We start from the raw sequence: 20,000 nt of genomic DNA, 5'->3' as shown, positions 1-20,000 counted from the left end.
TACCGAAGAGCCCGAAAAGGTGCCGGTTGCACAGGGAGGTTCTCCCGGACGGCTCTTTGCCCGGGCTGGAGCGACGCTTGCCGGTCGTCGCGCGCTCACTGTTCGCCTCGCGCGCCTGCCGTTTCTGTCGGATGAGCGAGCTCGCGAGCGCCGCGGCCATCTCACGGGACGCGGAGGGACGCGGGTCCGGTCGGTGCGGGGACGATCGTGCAGCTTCGGTGCGGATTCACGGTGCGGATCACCGGCGCGAGGGAGCGAGCGCGCGCGCTTCTCTCGTGCAGGCATGCACCGGAGCATGAGCGATACCGATAGACTCGGTTACTTACCACGGAAAGCACTTAAGAGTTACATAACCGCACAATTAGACCACATAACAACAGAGAGCGTACAAAAAATGAGAGTCACAAGTTAACGGGAACGTCCGTTATTCATGATATCTACGAAGAGCTTCTGTGTAAAATGCGCGGATGAAATCAGGGTCGATGCTGTTAAGCTGTCATCAGTAACACATCCGTTTGTCCTCAACATGTTGATTTAGCAACATTTCTGTCCGGTAGATCCAGTGCATGGAAACGCATCAGCGCTAAATCCAACATTTTTCACCGAGAAACCGAGAACGCATTTTGTGTGATTCCAGCCGAATAGATGAAGTTCAGAATGATGCTGAGGAAAAGAGAGACACGGGAGGGGGAGTGTGTGTGTGTGTGTGTGACCACAAGGAAGAAGGAAAACGAGAAGGAGAGCGACTCGACTGAGAACAGAGGGGGGGAGGTCAAAGCAACAGCTTTCCCGAAAAGAAATGGCACAACCGTCCGCAACAAAACTCAAAGTCAAAGTCACCATGAAATCAAAATGGACAGTTGTGGAATACTGCAGCATTTATTATAAATGATTCATCCCTGCACATCATTTTTGGTTTAAATTCATGTTCCTCGTAATCTTGAATCAGAACAACTTCTCCTCCCCTTCTGCAGCAACATCTCTTCTCTGATGACGTCATTACTGGCTTGAGGGCGGGGCAACCTGTCACTCACATGAGATCGACCAATAGCAAAGCACAACCATTCAAACAATTCCCCATGGATATAATCAAGCCCCGCCTACATTTGATCTCGTTCCAGAAAATGTGGATGCATTTGACAAGCCAGCAGTTTGTGAACATGACACGTTTAGTCATGTGGCGCATATTGTTTATTCACTTTCCTTTAATTCCTCCCTATTCCAGCTCATGCTGCTTTGTATTATGAGCACTTTTTGTGTTTATTTGCCTCTTTACGATGAATCGCATGCATGTACTCATCATTTTTTAAACCGCTTTTGATAAAAGCATCTGCAAAATGAATAAATGTAAATGTAATATTGTTTAGTCATGTGATGCATATAATGATTTTAAGGTATGGTAGGCAATTTTTCGATAAAAACTCTTTTTGTTATTCTGTTTGAAACTCTCTTCACATCCTGAATAACAGAAGTGGTCTAAATATTAAAAAAATTACATATATATCAATCTGTGGACAAGAAGCTTTCCAGAAAAATGCTTCAAGAGCAAAAAGAGTGTTTTGAAACAAATACGCCATTTTCAAATGTATCTAGATTAATATAAACATAGTCTGAAATGGTGTTTCTCACTGGACAGATTACTGTAAAAATTTATTGTTGGTTTAATGTTAAAAAAGTAAGTTACCTGGTTGCTTTAAAATTTTGAGTTCGTTGAAATTAAAAATTTGAGTTCATACAATGAAGGAGATTGGTTTAATTAACATAAACTCAAAATATTAAGTTATCTGAACCACATTAATTATCTAAGTTGATTTGACAAAAGATAAAAAGTTGTGATAAAAACATGAAAATATTTTTTTTAGGACTGTGAAACGATTAATCGCGATTAATCGCATCCAAAATAAAAGTTTGTATTTACATAATATATGCGAGTACTGTGCATAATTTATGTATTTATTTAAGAAAAAATTGTTATTTATATATGAAATATATTTATATATAATAAAAATTATATATATATATATAGTACATACAAGCAACTATTTCTTAAATATATGCATTTGTGTATATTTATATATACAACATAATTATGCACAGTACACGCATATATTATGCAAACACAAACTTTTATTTTGGATGCGATTAATCGTGATTAATCGTTTCACAGCCCTAACGCCTCGCAGACTTGGCTCAAATTTCACGACAAAAATCAGTGCAGAATCAGCGCGAAAAGTCATTTACCGACGCTCGCAAGATGTCGAGTACGAAACAAATGTTGCAAATAAATCATTACAATGCAGAACCTTGTAAACGAGTCAGTATCACTAGGACAGCGTTTAATTAGGGCATTTCAAACGCAGTTCGATTATTATATTTATGGATGGTTTGGCTTCACGCGATTGCTTGTTACGATGAACGGCGGCCGTTAATCTGCGCGAGTAGATGTAGCGACGGGTGGATGCTGACTCAGGTGCTGATAGCGTATCGAAGACACAGAGCTGTCGGGTGCTGACTGAGAGATGGCTTCTGAAGTCTCTAGTAAAGAGGCCAATCACTGTGACCCAGATACATCATTCAACCTTCATCACACAACACTGATTATTTTATCACTGAGAGAAAGAGAGAGACGGGGGAAAAGAGAGAAAGAGAGGATGTCTATCTATAGTCTCCGCTGAGTAGGCCAGTAGTACTTGTGCACACGCACACACACACACACACACACGCATGCTTCGCAAACGCGCACACACGCACACACAATGTAAAATGGCTGATATTAAGAAGGAAAACACTAAATTACAGTAAGATTGAACTCTTTAAGTGCATTAACCCCCTGTGATGAGAATAAACAATAGTGTGCCAAATTTATGTGCTTTTCATTGATATTTTTGGTCATGCATGAGTTTTTTTTAGACAACATTATAATGTACAGTATGAAATATGGATAACTACTCATTTTGAGATGAATAGTTCATGAGGAAGGTCAGACCTCCATTTCAGGATAGTGCAGTTCAAGAAGTAGTTCCTCTTAAAGAGTTAAATCTCAGACGAAATCTAGTGCTTTCCCTTTAAAGGGGCGGTTGATTATGATTTGACTTTTCTAACTTTAGTTAGTGTGTAATGTTGTTGTTTGATCATAAACAACATCTGCAAAGTTACAACGCTCAAAGTTCAAAGCAAAGGGAGATATTTGCTTTTAAAGAAATGGCTTTTTAAGGACTACAACAAACGGCTGGTAGAGACTACACCACATTCCTCCCGGGTTAGTGACATCACCAACCCTAGAATTTACATAAACCCCGCCCCCTGAACACGATTTATAGATTATCAAGACAGAATATGCTAATCAATGACTAGAAGATAACTACACATAAGCTGCATAAATTCATCAAATAACCGTTCAGAAATGTCCTGTTGCTTCTACATGTTGTCACTTCTTCTCGATTCTCTCCATCATTGTCTGACTCCGGTTTGAACATAAAAGGCTAAAAGTTTTTGAAATTTACAGTTCATGTCTGTGTGAGTGCAAACTCTTGAAGCTCCGCCCCCTGTGCCAGGAGCAGCAGCTCATTTGCATTTAAAGGGACAGACACAAAAACGGTGCGTTTTTCCTCACCCTCAAAAAGTGACAATTTTAACATGCTATATAAAAATATCTGTGCTAAACACTGAGCTGAAACTTCACACACACACTCTGGGGACATCAAAGACTTATTTTACATATTGTGAAAATGGCATTATACCACCCCTTTAAATTAGTGCCAGATGATGGAAAAAATCATCTCAAGGCAGGCGGAAATGAGCGTCTACATTTAAAGGCGCAGTGTGTAATTTTTAGTGGCATCTAGTGGTAAAGTTGCGAATTGCACCCAACAGAAGTTACGGTGGCCGACAGGAAGTGATGTCGTCGTCTGAGACAGCAGAGAGTAGCCAGTTCAGCAATGAGCTTTCTTTACAAAGATAAATTCAGAAATTAGGTTTACTTGATTATTCAGTTAACAATATGTTATTGTGAATATTATTGTGACTTGTTCATCATTGTGTCAGTGTTTTATTCGCTGACTTTAGCTTTAGCTTCTTTACACGAAGAACAACACAGTGACGAAACGCGTGTGTCCGTTCAGGGCCACTGTAGAAACGTGTGTGTAAGGAGACCCGCGGTGTGTGTAGAGAGAAATGCTCATTCTAAGGTGATAAAAACACAAGTAAGGTCTTTATACACCACTGAAAACATAGTTATGTATATGATATTGCATTTCTGTCAACAGATCCTCCTAAATATTACACAATGCACCTTTAAATATGAGATTTTTCTGTTGAGTCACCAAAGCACAGTGACCTGTAAAGAACAAGATGAGAATAAGGAGGAAGAGGAAGGCCGAGCTGACAGATGAGTGTTGAAGATGACCCCAGTGACCCAGGAGTAGTATAACCCCATCTCAGCACTGCAGGTGTGTGTGTGTGTGTGTGTGTGTGTTCTGAAGAGTGTATCCTATACCCATCCCAAAATGAGTGTACGTTTCAAATCAGAGATCAGATTTGGGAAAATAAGAAAAGAGACGGAAACTGAAACTCTATAATCTGTATAAAGTGTCTTTGGGTTGGTGGGAGCCGTGCTGTGATTGGTCAGTCGATGAAGGAAGGAACCAATTGCAATCTGTCGTTATTATGACCCCTGATGGAGCAGTTTGGAAATTGATCTGAACACTCAACACCAACACACACACGGGTCATCAACTATTTTGAAGTTTCCACTGTCATTGTGATCAATGTCTTGACCCCTTCAAATGGACACACACATATAAATACAGAATTTCAAACATGCTGTCTTCTAACGCACTATATTAGTATAAACGCTTTCAGATATTCAATAAATTATGCTGGGTTCAGACTACACAATATTTTGATCTGTTGGTCCCGATGCCCATCGTATACGAATCACCACGGCAGTACGCCCACGATTTTGTCTAGTCTGAACCCGTCATTGCTTACAAGTCGAAAAAAATGTATATTATCGCCCAGCTATATATTAAAAGTTGTATATAAAGGACATCCTACTTTACCAGCAAATCTCAGGAGCTTGAGTGTTTCAACACAAAATGTAACTATTATAGACCAGCTGTACAAAGTTGGATATATAAGTATATCCAGATTTATCCACATACACTCACGTAAATCAATATACACTCTTAGAAAAAAGGTTCAATAAGGTTCTATATAGAACTTTAGGGTTCTTGACTCAATTTTAAAGAACCCTTTATGCTAAAAAGGAAATGAACTTTCATGTTTATAGCTATTTAAAAAAAATTCTAGTGATAAAGTAAATTTACGAGCTACTTCAGTCATAAAATTTATAAATATTAAATACAAATATTTATAAATATATTTATAAAAATTAAATCAATATTAATTAAAAGTAAATCCATAAAATAATGGGAGCCCTAAAAGCTTCTTCTATAAACAGATTCTATATAGAATCTTTTCTTCTAAGCAAATCTCAATCTTGCTATATTCTTAACTATATTAACTATATTAAAGTCCCCCTGTAGTCAATAATTCTATCCCTTAAAACTCATCTTTCCTTAAAAAAGAATTTCTTCATGCTTTAAAATATCTTGAATGTAACTCTTGCCTCTATGAATATGCAAATGAGCCCCGCCTCCACTCACTCACTCAGCTCAGAGATCCACTGGTTGACGATCACACGTTGATCTGATTGGTTACAAGGTAGTTTGTGACGTCAGAAACACCAGCGATTTCAAAGCGTGTTTTTGAGACTGTCTTTGGTTCACTGCAGTTTTAAGGAGAAAGTACTCAGCAATGCTGTCGACTTATGAATTTACACATGGTTTGTCTTAAAGCGTATTAAAAACACCACATGGACACATAAACAACATTAAAAGCTGGATTTACACCACAGGGGGACTTTAACTATCCAGATTTTCTGTAAAGCTGCTTTGAAACGATGTGTATTGTGAATAGCACTATACAAATACATTTAACTTTACATCTATGATTCCAGCATTGCATTGCATTCTAGATGGCACTGCATTAAAAGGCAGTATTATTAAACTACCTAACTAGACTTTGCACACTGGGATGCCTATAGAAGTACAGCTCACTATGTCGACGGCTCAATGCTGCCGCTTAGTGGTGAGCAGTGTGAAGCGCAGCCTCCACCATCATCATCATCCACTAAACACAACAGCTCCACAAATAAACACTACAGAGAGAGAGTGCGATGAATGTTTCATGTGTACCAGTGTATTTGCGTGACGCAGTCGTTTATTCTGAGAGCCTGCATCATTTATGAGCATCTGCCTGCACTCACATCAGTACCGCTCTCACATCCGCATGCAGCTTTAAAACCTTCAACAACCAACAACAACAGCAACAGCAAAATGCCTATAAACATTCACTCACACTGATTTGAGACTTTAAATGCAGGCAATGGAAGTCCTTGATTAGAGCAAGTCATGGTACTATTTATATCCATATTAGCAACCAATGTATAATGCAGTGCCTTTGATCTCCCAGAATCATGCATTTCATTTATACAATCCTTTATGACGTCATCATGCTGTTCTAATTTTTTTTCTTATTTTGGTTAAAAAGAGAAAGAGTGTCATCTGGATCATCTCCACTAGGTTGCAGTAAAACATCCTGATACTATAGAATAGCTTGTTTCCACCACAGGATTAAAAATAAATCACGATTCTTACTTTTTTTCTCACAATTGTGTGATTTTAAGTCACAATTGCGTGTTATAAAGTCAGAATTGTAAGATATAAACTCAAAATTCTGAGGGAAAAAGTCAGTCTTTTTTTCCTTATAATTGGACTTTTTAACTTGCAATTGTGAGTTTATATTTCGTTATTCTGACTTTATAACGCAACTGAGTTTATATTGCGCTATTCTGACTTTATAACATGCAACTGAGTTTATATCTCATTATTCTGACTTTATAACACGCAACTGAGTTTATATCTTGTAATTCTAACTTTATAACATGCAACTGAGTTTATATCTCGTTATTCTGACTTTATAACACGCAACTGAGTTTATATTTCGTTATTCTTCTGACTATATAACACGCAACTGAGTTTATATCTCGTTATTCTTCTGACTATATAACACGCAACTGAGTTTATATCTTGTAATTCTGACTTTATAACACGCAACTGAGTTTATATCTTGTTATTCTGACTTTATAACACGCAACTGAGTTTATATCTTGTAATTCTGACTTTATAACACGCAACTGAGTTTATATCTTGTAATTCTGACTTTATAACACGCAACTGAGTTTATATCTTGTAATTCTAATTTTATAACATGCAACTGAGTTTATATCTTGTAATTCTAATTTTATAACACGCAACTGAGTTTATATCTTGTAATACTGACTTTATAACACGCAACTGAGTTTATATCTCGTTATTCTGACTTTATAACACGCAACTGAGTTTATATCTTGTAATTCTAACTTTATAACATGCAACTGAGTTTATATCTTGTTATTCTGACTTTATAACACGCAACTGAGTTTATATTTCGTTATTCTTCTGACTATATAACACGCAACTGAGTTTATATCTCGTTATTCTTCTGACTATATAACACGCAACTGAGTTTATATCTTGTAATTCTGACTTTATAACACGCAACTGAGTTTATATCTTGTTATTCTGACTTTATAACACGCAACTGAGTTTATATCTTGTTATTCTGACTTTATAACACGCAACTGAGTTTATATCTTGTAATTCTGACTTTATAACACGCAACTGAGTTTATATCTTGTAATTCTGACTTTATAACACGCAACTGAGTTTATATCTTGTAATTCTGACTTTATAACACGCAACTGAGTTTATATCTTGTAATTCTAATTTTATAACATGCAACTGAGTTTATATCTTGTAATTCTAATTTTATAACACGCAACTGAGTTTATATCTTGTAATACTGACTTTATAACACGCAACTGAGTTTATATCTCGTTATTCTGACTTTATAACACGCAACTGAGTTTATATCTTGTAATACTGACTTTATAACACGCAACTGAGTTTATATCTTGTAATTCTGACTTTATAACACGCAACTGAGTTTATATCTTGTTATTCTGACTTTATAACACGCAACTGAGTTTATATCTTGTAATTCTGACTTTATAACACGCAACTGAGTTTATATCTTGTAATTCTGACTTTATAACACGCAACTGAGTTTATATCTTGTAATTCTGACTTTATAACACGCAACTGAGTTTATATCTTGTAATTCTGACTTTATAACACGCAACTGAGTTTATATCTTGTAATACTAATTTTATAACATGCAACTGAGTTTATATCTTGTAATTCTAATTTTATAACACGCAACTGAGTTTATATCTTGTAATACTGACTTTATAACACGCAACTGAGTTTATATCTCGTTATTCTGACTTTATAACACGCAACTGAGTTTATATCTTGTAATACTGACTTTATAACACGCAACTGAGTTTATATCTTGTAATTCTGACTTTATAACACGCAACTGAGTTTATATCTTGTTATTCTGACTTTATAACACGCAACTGAGTTTATATCTTGTAATTCTGACTTTATAACACGCAACTGAGTTTATATCTTGTAATTCTGACTTTATAACACGTAACTGAGTTTATATCTTGTAATTCTGACTTTATAACACGCAACTGAGTTTATATCTTGTAATTCTGACTTTATAACACGCAACTGAGTTTATATCTTGTAATTCTGACTTTATAACACGCAACTGAGTTTATATCTTGTAATTCTGACTTTATAACACGCAACTGAGTTTATATCTTGTAATTCTGACTTTATAACACGCAACTGAGTTTATATCTTGTTATTCTGACTTTATAACACGCAACTGAGTTTATATCTTGTAATTCTGACTTTATAACACGCAACTGAGTTTATATCTTGTAATTCTGACTTTATAACACGCAACTGAGTTTATATCTTGTAATTCTGACTTTATAACACGCAACTGAGTTTATATCTTGTTATTCTGACTTTATAACACGCAACTGAGTTTATATCTTGTTATTCTGACTTTATAACACGCAACTGAGTTTATATCTTGTTATTCTGACTTTATAACACGCAACTGAGTTTATATCTTGTAATTCTGACTTTATAACACGCAACTGTGAGTTTATATCTCGTTATTCTGACTTTATAACATGCAACTGTGAGTTTATATCTCGTTATTCTGACTTTATAACACGCAACTGAGTTTATATCTTGTAATTCTGACTTTATAACACGCAACTGAGTTTATATCTTGTAATTCTGACTTTATAACACGCAACTGAGTTTATATCTTGTAATTCTGACTTTATAACACGCAACTGAGTTTATATCTTGTTATTCTGACTTTATAACACGCAACTGAGTTTATATCTTGTAATTCTGACTTTATAACACGCAACTGAGTTTATATCTTGTAATTCTGACTTTATAACACGCAACTGAGTTTATATCTTGTAATTCTGACTTTATAACACGCAACTGAGTTTATATCTTGTAATTCTGACTTTATAACACGCAACTGAGTTTATATCTTGTTATTCTGACTTTATAACACGCAACTGAGTTTATATCTTGTAATTCTGACTTTATAACACGCAACTGAGTTTATATCTTGTTATTCTGACTTTATAACACGCAACTGAGTTTATATCTTGTAATTCTGACTTTATAACACGCAACTGAGTTTATATCTTGTTATTCTGACTTTATAACACGCAACTGAGTTTATATCTTGTAATTCTGACTTTATAACACGCAACTGAGTTTATATCTTGTAATTCTGACTTTATAACACGCAACTGAGTTTATATCTTGTAATTCTGACTTTATAACACGCAACTGAGTTTATATCTTGTAATTCTGACTTTATAACACGCAACTGAGTTTATATCTTGTTATTCTGACTTTATAACACGCAACTGAGTTTATATCTTGTTATTCTGACTTTATAACACGCAACTGAGTTTATATCTTGTTATTCTGACTTTATAACACGCAACTGAGTTTATATCTTGTAATTCTGACTTTATAACACGCAACTGTGAGTTTATATCTCGTTATTCTGACTTTATAACATGCAACTGTGAGTTTATATCTCGTTATTCTGACTTTATAACATGCAACTGTGAGTTTATATCTCGTTATTCTGACTTTATAACACGCAACTGAGTTTATATCTTGTAATTCTAACTTTATAACATGCAACTGAGTTTATATCTTATTATTCGGACTTTATAACATGCAATTGGGAGTTTATATCTCGTTCAGAAATGTTCTGTTGCTTCTACATGTTGTCACTTCTTCTTGAGTCTCTCCATCATTGTCTAACTCCGGTTTGAACATAAAAGACTATTTTTTTTTTTTTTTTTCAGTGCATGTGTTTGTGTGAGGTAAAAGGACACAAGCTCTTGAAGCTCCGCCCCCTGTGCCGGGAGCAGCAGCTCATTTACATTTAAAGGAACACACACAAAAACTGTGTTTTTTGCTCACCCTCAAAAAGTGACAACTTTAACATGCTATATACAAATATCTGTGGGGTAATTTAGCTAAAACTTCACATACACACTCAGAAACTTTAGCTAAAACTTCACATACACACTCACACTGGGGACATCAGAGACTTATTTTACATCTTGTGAAAAGGGATTTATACCACCCCTTTAAATATGAATATTCTTCTTACACAAACTCATCGTTTTGCTTCAGAAGGCCTTTATTAATCCCGGAGCCGCGTGAGGTTCGTTTATGATGGATAAAGGCACGTTTTTGAGTCTTAAATCTGTTGGCTGCAATCCACTGCCATTATAAAGCTTGGAAGAGCCAGGATATTTTTTAACTCTTATTGTGTTCGTCTGAAAGAAGAAAGTCATATACACTGAGGATGGCTTGAGGGTGAGTGAATCATGGGCTAATTTTCATTTGAAAGTGAACTACTCCTTTAAGTCACTTCTGTGTTGGTTTCAAGAGAGAGAGAGGAAGGTTGCCGCTTGGTAAAAACACAATACTTATTCCCAAACACACCTCAAAAAGTGAAGCATTCAACACACTTCTCTGTGCTACAATCCTGCAGATTAATGTCCGAACATAAAACGTTCACACAGCATGCGATGCTGGGATAACAACGGTCACACAATGGCAGCCCTGCAGTGACACCTAAACTTTAAGGAGAGAATAGTTGCCATTGTAAGGCAAAGTGTTGGGAAGTACTGTAACTATGGCAACACTTCAATATGGGAAAGGTGACTGGATAATGCAGGTGTGTCTGAGAGCATCTGCAGTGTGTGTGTGTACCGATATGACGTGTGACATGACAGAACTATTAACCAAACACCCCACGGCGCCTATCGCTCTCACAGCGTTTAAACTATCACTGCAGAAAAAAAGAAAGAAAAAAAATCAAGGTCAGGTTGCTATAAATAACCAGATTCATGAATTATTTCTGCCTGAACATTACTGAAGACGTGTCTCTAGTCCACACCTAAACAAGTACCTTACAAAACGTACACATATTGTTAACCCCGACACAACGGTCACACGGTTTCAATGGCAATTGAACATGGGATTTTGTCTCGGTGATGATGCACACTTTAAAAAACACACTCTTTCTGATGACACTGTGTGTGATTTATGATCTTTAGCACACTCTGGTTTATTCATGACGTGCATAACGGCATTCAAATCCCTCCTGGATGGTGTCTGACACCAATGCCAACATAACAGCATACGTTTAAGCTTTTATAATAGTAAAAACCACAACAAGCTATAGTACTGACATAACATAATTATCTTTAATGATCTGAGTGGGTTCAGTCAGAAAGAGTGTGGGATCTGTAAATCAGCAGCTCTGACTGTAATGGCACCAGTAATTGGATATAGTGTGTGTGTGTGTGTGTGTAGTAGTTATTGATTAAAAACTGGGGCAGCTTCCAAATGCATTGCCGGAATCTGTGATCAGGCTCAGAGACACTGGCGAGATCCCATAATGCACCTGTGGAAGAACAACAATAGAGCCCAACCATTCTGATTTCAACTAGTGCTGCACGAAATCAGAAAAACAGATATATTACGATATATTGTGCGATAGAGATGTCACGATACCGAAATTCCAGTAGTCGGTATCGATACCATTAAAATTTGACGGTACCACAGCAAAATCTGTTGGAACTATTTTTCTATTTTATTTAACTATTTGAAAAAAATATTAAATTCAATTCAATTACTTTATTTATGACAGTAATCATTACTCAGTAATCATTACATCAGTAAGCATTAAAGCCTACATGCTGCGTAAATATTGCTAATAAAAAAAAAAGAATCCCATGGAGATGTAGCTAAATCTACTGTACAGTAGCCTAATATAATTATTTCTGTAAATTTCTTCAAGTTAAACCAAACTTTTATTTTGACGGGTTGCCGTGACGTCCTTTGAGTTTCTGTGTGTGTGTATGATATGACGATAGTTTTTTTCTCAAATGAAACGGTAAAATGCTCATGAAGTGACTCTCAGAGAGGCTCTGGAGATGAAGTTCATGCATTCATGTCCTCGTATTGTGAGGCAGCAGAGACTGAAAACAGCGCGAGCGTCACTCATGCTTCAGTGTGTGCGTGTGTGTGTGTGAGGTAAATGAAACCGCGCGTCTGCGCTAGGCTTGGGCGGTATTCGAATTTTGATACCGTCAAACCCCCTCCCTATTTTACCGGGGTATACTGTATTACCGTGACTAATTAAAAATTATGACATAATGGGCTCAGACGGCGTCACCAAACTGTTAGTTTGTGCCTACACCGTTCAGAAACTGAATGCCAGATCGGGCAAAAAAAACAAATCAAGCCGTGCACGTTGTGTCTGAGTCCGGTCGACGGCATTAACTGTTATTATGAGCCCGAGCCCACCATTATTCAACATAATATCTGTGTGCGTGCAGCAAGCAAGAAGTGCCTTTGTAATCCGGTGACGCGTGTCCATTTGATTTTTATTAATAAAACTTTTCTGCAAAGGTGGAAGTTGACGATCGCCATCTCTGTAGTGAGCGCGCATATAGAGAGAAATGCACATCATTGATTAATCAGACTATATTTCTTTTCGTTTTGAATTGTTTCGTTTAAAGAAATTGACGATCACCATCTCCATAGTGAACGATAGAGAGAAATGCACATCATGGATTACAGAGAGTAGGCTAGTCTATTTCTTTTCGGTTTGTATGGTTTCGTTTGCTGAAATTGATGATCACATCTCCGTATGAACGCGCCTAGAGAGAAATGCACATCATGGATTAAATAATCAGAGTGGCCTTTGTCTTTTCGTTTTGAGAAATTGACAATCGCCATCTCTGTGAACGCCATAGAGAGAAATGCACATCATGGATTAATCAGAGAGTAGGCTACCCTATATTTCTTTTCGTTTTGAATTGTTTTGTTTAAAGAAATTGACGATCGCCATCTCTGAGTTTCGGTTAATTTATGAAATTTCAATGCAAGTGACCGTGGCATGCCAGCGCCCATCATGTCATGATTATATTAACTATATAGGCAATTGGTTGATGAAAAATTTATTAAAATTAAGATAGGCCTACAATTTATACAAAACGAAATTCGTTTTAAAGAGGCCTTTTACAAAACGAAATTTATTGAAGTGGTCAAATCGTCTGACTCCCGATGCATCCCATCTTATTTGTGCTGTTCACTTTTCATAATCAAGAAAGATGGAAAAAATAACATTATAATATTTTAACAAATACGAAACTTAATGCGCTTATTTAATGAACTCGAGAACAAAATGCATCCTGGCAGCAGTGAGTGGGTGGGTGGTAGTTTCGGAGATGCGACATTAGGTTAGAGGTGTTTACATCTCTCACGATCACCTTTTTATGGAACAATTTACAAATTGCCTCGTCAGTATTTACCGCCTCTCCCTTCTCATTCGGTTGGAACCAGAAATATTGCCAAACTGCAACCACATATAAGCATTTTTTAGGCAATAAATAAATTATATATATATTATAGGCTATATAAGTGCCGGTAATGACGGTATTGAAACTGATACCAGTGCTATTTTAAGATCCCGCGGTATCCGATATTACCGTAATACCGCCCAACCCTAGTCTGCGCCATTCATACGAACAGAGACAAGCAGAACATGCAGGGTTAATATTTAAATACCGGTAGTCTTTTTGCAGTTTAATATACACAGACACTATATACAGTACAGGTCAAAAGTTTGGACACATTACTATTTTTAATGTTTTTGAAAGAAGCTTCTTCTGCTCATCAAGTCTGCATTTATTTGATCAAAAATACAGAAAAAAAATGTAATATTGTGATATATTATTACAATTTAAAATAATTGGTTTTCAATTTATTATACTTTAAATTATCATTTATTTCTGTGATGCAAAGCCGAATTTTCAGGATCATTACTCCAGTCTGTCACATGATCCTTCAGAATCATTCTAATATGATGATTCATTATCAAAGTTGGAAACAGTTCTGCTGCTTAATATTTTTTCATAACCTGTGATACTTTGTTGAATAAAAAGTAAAAAAAAAAAAAAAAGTAAAAAAAGAAGCACATTTTTTAAAAATAGAAATCTTTTGTAACAACAGTATACACTGGTCAGTAATTTGGGGTCGGTAATTTTTTTTTCTTTCTTTTTTTGAAATAAATCAATACTTTTATTCAGCAAGCATGTGTTAAATTGATAAAAAAGTGATAGTAAAGAAGATTTATATAATTAGAAAATATTTTTTTATTTTGAATAAATGCAGTTTTTTAACCTTTTATTCATCAGATATATTAGGCAGCAGAACTGTTTCCAACACTCATAATAAATCAGAATATTAGAATGATTTCTAAAGGATCATGTGATAGACTGGATGTCACATGTGACACTGAAGACTGGAGTAATGATGCTGAAAATTCAGCTTTGCATCACAGGAAGAAATTATTTTTTAAAGTATATTCAAATAGAAAACTATCATTTTAAGTTGTAATAATATTTCACAATATTACTGTATTTTTGATCAAATAAACGCAGCCTTGATGAGCATTAGAGACTTCAATCAAAAATATAAAAAAATCGTAATGTTTCCAAACTTTTGACCTGTACTGTATATTGTGGTATATATCGGCTACAGACAGTGCTCCAAGTAAAAGAGTTAGTCTGATATTATTGTTTGTTTAACTTTAATGACAGACAGCAGCAGGAATATTAGGCTGCCGTCACTTTAAGAGCAAACGCACAGATCCAATATAGGACTTCCATAATAATCCGGCGGGCCAGAAAATATTGCTGGCGGGCCAGTTTTGGCCCGCGGGCCGCCAGTTGCCGTTCCCTGCAATATACTGATACACATCTGTGTCTTTCTCAACTGTTCACGTAAGTCATAAGAGACTGTTACAGACACTTGCTGAGACGGACATTATGACATAGTTTTGCATGTATGTGTCCGTTCAAGCGCAAATAGACGAGAAAGAGAACAGAATTCGGTGTGTTTGCGCACAGAAAACAGCGAGTGAGTAGCGAATAAAGTTCTCTTTCGCATCTTCTCTCGCTAGAATGGCTTAAAATCGCTCGCATGTTTAAACTGACAGGATTAAAACACGTGCAAATGATGAACTTCAGCTCTATGATGGGTAAACTCTCCAGTGACTATCAGGCATGAGCACGTCATGATAGCGATGCTGAAACCATATATCCCGCAGCACTAATGTCAAGCAGTTTAAAAAGCCAGAATTCTGTTCATAAAATATATTATAAATCGATTTTTTATCGGACGATTTACATCGTAAATGCATCTCCACCTCTCAGACAAACCATTCAGAACTAGATAAGTACAAATTATATAATAGGGAAACTTAAAATCAAATTGAAATGGAGGTAGTGACAGATAAGTGAACTGGAAGATCCAAAATGTAATTTTTTAAACTAAGATTATACAAGTACATTTTACAAGAACATACTATTTCAGTCTTTCTACTTAAAATTGTAATGTTTAATTCAATGTGTTGCTTGCCATTTCTTTGTAAATATTTCTAAGTGAAAATTGTTTCCTACATTTTTTCAGTGCAGATTAAAAAATAGGGATGCACCGATTGACCGGTCATAAATCGTTTTTTTTTTTTTTTTACTTTTTAAAACTTTTAAAACTTGTGACAATGCTGAAACGCTTACTTTTGTAAAGAAAAGCTAGTAGTAAACGTCAGTTCTGTATAAGATGATTTTTTATTTTACCGTAAAATTAGGCTACATTGGCTTAAAGGCACAATATGTAACTTTTTTGCTTTAAAAATAGCAAAAATCACTACATCTATGTTATATATTTTTTTTAGTTGTGTACTTACATTATCCCGACTGTTTCCAACAACTTTCAAACGAGGAGAAATTTGTAATTTAATTCGAAGACACGTCCCGTTTCTTTATTTCCGTTTTGTCGCCATCAATGGCGTCATATCCGCGTTGTCCCTGGTTTCCGCCTGTGCTGCCATAGCAACCAGAGCCCTCTGATAGTAACCAAGGCGAAAGACGTGGACAACTGTGTAGTTCGCAATGTCTATCTGCACGCTGTTGTTGTTTCGTTCAAACATTATGGACCATGGCAAGCAGACTTTGGATAAAAAAGGAGAACTAAAACGAGAATCAATATCAGCGCGGTGTTTCCGAGATACCGAGAGCTCCCATAGACAGTATATAAACGAGAGCTCCACGTCCGAGACTTCGACCGCTCCTTCATGTACTTTATTAAACAGGTGAGACTTTAACAGTAAACTTTATTAAATTTGTTTAATTATTTTCCCTGCATGCATTGCTGATATGCATCCCCTATGCATTGCTAATATAAAAAATTGGATGACTTGTAATTTCCTACTTCTAAATTCTGAAAAAACAGAGTTTCTAATTATTGGACAAAAAACGTCCTCATGTAATAACCTAGAATACTGTCTAACACTTGATGGCTGCTCTGTAAAGTCTTCGTCGTCGGTTATGAACCTGGGTGTGCTCTTTGATACCAATCTTTCATTTGAAAGTCACGTGTCTAGTATCTGTAAAACCGCATTTTTCCATCTTAAAAATATATCTAAATTATGCCATATGCTCTCATTGACAAATGCGGAACAATTAGTTCATGCGTTCATGACCTCAAGGCTAGATTATTGTAATGCTCTACTGGGTGGTTGCCCTGCACGCTTAATAAACAAACTACAGCTAGTTCAAAACGCAGCAGCTCGAGTTCTTACCAGAACCAGGAAGTATGACCATATTAGCCCAGTTCTGTCAAAACTGCGCTGGCTCCCTATTAAACATCGCATCAATTTTAAAATGTTGCTGATTACTTACAAAGCACTGAATGGTTTAGCTCCGCAGTACTTGAGCGAGCTCTTAACGCATTATAGTCCGTCACGTCTATTACGATCTCAAAATTCCGGCCAGTTGATTATACCTAGAATATCAAAATCGACTGCTGGCGGTAGATCCTTCTCCTATTTAGCACCAAAACTCTGGAACAGTCTTCCTACCATTGTCCGGGAAGCAGACACACTCTATCAGTTCAAAGCCAGATTAAAGACACATCTCTTTGACCTAGCTTTCACATAATACATTATAGACTTCTATAATTTGATGTTAGGCTGCATAGATTAGGTCAGCCGGAACCGGGAACACTTCCCATAAATCCTGATGTACTCGTTACATCATGAGAAGAATGGCATCTACGCTAATTTTACTGTCTGTGTTTATCCCGAGGTTTTCCTGCAGCCTGCCGGATCCAGGCCGTATCCAGATCTGACGAAGGACCTTCACCTGGACCGATGACAACGTAGTGCTGAAGTGCCAACTAGTCTCTCCCTATGGAGGATCCCACTACCACTCTACAGATAAGGCGTTGTCGGGAAAATTCGTCTTGCGGTCCTACCCCAAAGCAACAAAATAAAATAAAATTCTTTATCAAAATTTATAAGGAAAGACAAGTACTTTGTTTAGGCTTGGCTTGTAGGGAATTCCAAACCTGCGTATATTCAAACGCACATAACTATAGAACCCATTCTAAATGCGCACGTGAACGCCATCAGCGTTTCTCACAGGTTCGCGTTTAAAGTCTGTATAGAGAGAATGGTGTCGTCTTAGCGGCCCCTAATTTAATAACAAATGATCGTTGCGACGGAAGCGAATCAATCAAAACTAACTTTAGCTGGAAAATAACTTTACTAAAGAACCGCTATAAAGCCAAAACAATCTCTGTTACCTTAAATTATACGCTTATCTCTGTAAAGCTGCGATGAAACAATCTACATTGTTAAAAGCGCTATATAAATGAAGATGACTTGACTTGAGGTGAGCACATTTACATAAAACTAATCAATGTTATATAGTTCAACAATGATAAAATGTCAGAATATGATCTGTATGTTAGATTTAGCTTACTGCTAGTCTCATGCAGACAAACTAACACATACATTTCAACACATTCAAATGCAGTTTAGTGTGCTAGTGTAATGTTAGACCAAGTGAAACAGCGCTGCGTTACCTCACAAGTTTAATTTGTCTAATAAACTGACCTGTGAGTTGTAATTCTGCGTGTAGTTTGGTAGAATGAAATGTCCATATTCCTTTTATATCCGCGGGACTCGCAGCGCGTGTGGAGCTGATAGCTGTCTCTTAGCAATCCCGAACTGCTTCATTTCACAGTCATGATAAAAGCATCGATGTATTCAGTCATCCATAAACATTATTAGATCGGTCGGCTTGACGTTGACGACAAGATCCATAATTCTTAGCAAATGTTGCGTCATCAAACTACGCCTTTGTTATTGTAAAGAGGTTAGCGACCCCTAGCGGCGAAAAAAATTACATACTGTACGTTTAATTTGATTTAAAAAGCACCTGCTGTAGCATCTTTGTTTTACTCGTTGCACTAAACATTATTTAACATTTTAGAATAATTTATTTTGGTTTTGTTTAGTTTCACTGGTAAATACATTTTTCTCTTTACGCCAAATTAAAAAAAAAAAAATTACATCTTTGTCTGGATTGTTGAATGCGTGTTGATTGTGTTTGTGTAGTGAAACAGTTGTTGCCTTTAATGTCTCATGGTCAGCTAATGTTTTCATTTAAGGCCAGTTTTATACATAGTTTCAAGTTCAACCTAATTTAAAAACAAAAGCTAAATGCTGATGCTAAATCACAGTTGTATCTATGTTTGTATTGAATGTGCGGTAACACTTTATTTTACAGTGTCATTGTTACATATGTTACATGTAATTACTATATTAATAACTATAAATTATACATAATTACATGCAATTGACCCTCAACCAAACCCTAACACTATAGTAAGTACATGTAGTTAATTAATATTACTCAGTACTTAAATGTATTACACTGTAATACTGACACCTTAAAATAAAGTGTAACCGAAAGTGCTTCCTGCGCAGTTACTGCCATTAATTTCAGTTGGTTCAGTTATTGTTTTCAACAGCCAAAAGCAAGTTTGGCCTGTTAAATACTAAATAAACATCTTGTTTATGTATACTTATATTCTTTCTTGTTTGTTGCTTACAGAAAAAAAGAAAAAAAAAAACTCGGTATCGGTATCGGAATCGGACATAAAAAATCATGATCGGTGCATCACTGTTAAAAACTGAGATTATTATTTATTTTTTTAATGAAATACATGTTCACAATAACAAGTAACACACATCAGGGTGAATTTTCATTCAATGCTACCTTAAAGGTCCCGTTGCATGCGATTCCATGTTTCAAACTTTAGTTAGTGTGTAATGTTGCTGTTAGAGCATAAATAATATCTGTAAAATTATAAAGCTCAAAGTTCAATGCCAAGCGAGATATTTTATTTAACAGAAGTTGACTACAAAAGACGGCTCGATTGGACTACACCCCTCTACATCCTGCATTAGTGACATCACCAGAACCGTTT

At 36.1% G+C, this 20,000-nt stretch overlaps 1 protein-coding gene across 3 annotated transcripts in view; it reads right to left on the bottom strand.

Annotated features, from left to right (window-relative positions):
- fgf12b (fibroblast growth factor 12b) overlaps positions 1–20,000 on the bottom strand; it is a gene marked incomplete at its 5' end in the record, with an annotated part of 65,298 nt that overhangs the window by 29,988 nt on the left and 15,310 nt on the right. For 2 of the 3 annotated variants that reach the window (XM_081371589.1, XM_081371590.1), the window contains one exon: positions 1–160. This exon is cut by the window's left edge. The exons of the other annotated variant lie outside the window; for it this stretch is intronic. In XM_081371589.1, coding sequence (XP_081227715.1) covers positions 1–160 — 160 coding nt within the window. Of the gene's footprint in view, positions 161–20,000 lie in introns of those variants that run through there. 3 annotated transcript variants of the gene reach the window in all.

Source organism: Scardinius erythrophthalmus (assembly GCF_964197995.2).
Source record: "Scardinius erythrophthalmus genome assembly, chromosome: 7".
NCBI lineage: Eukaryota > Metazoa > Chordata > Actinopteri > Cypriniformes > Leuciscidae > Scardinius > Scardinius erythrophthalmus.
Note: the sequence above shows the minus strand (reverse complement) of the source record. Positions and strands in the feature narration are given on the sequence as shown.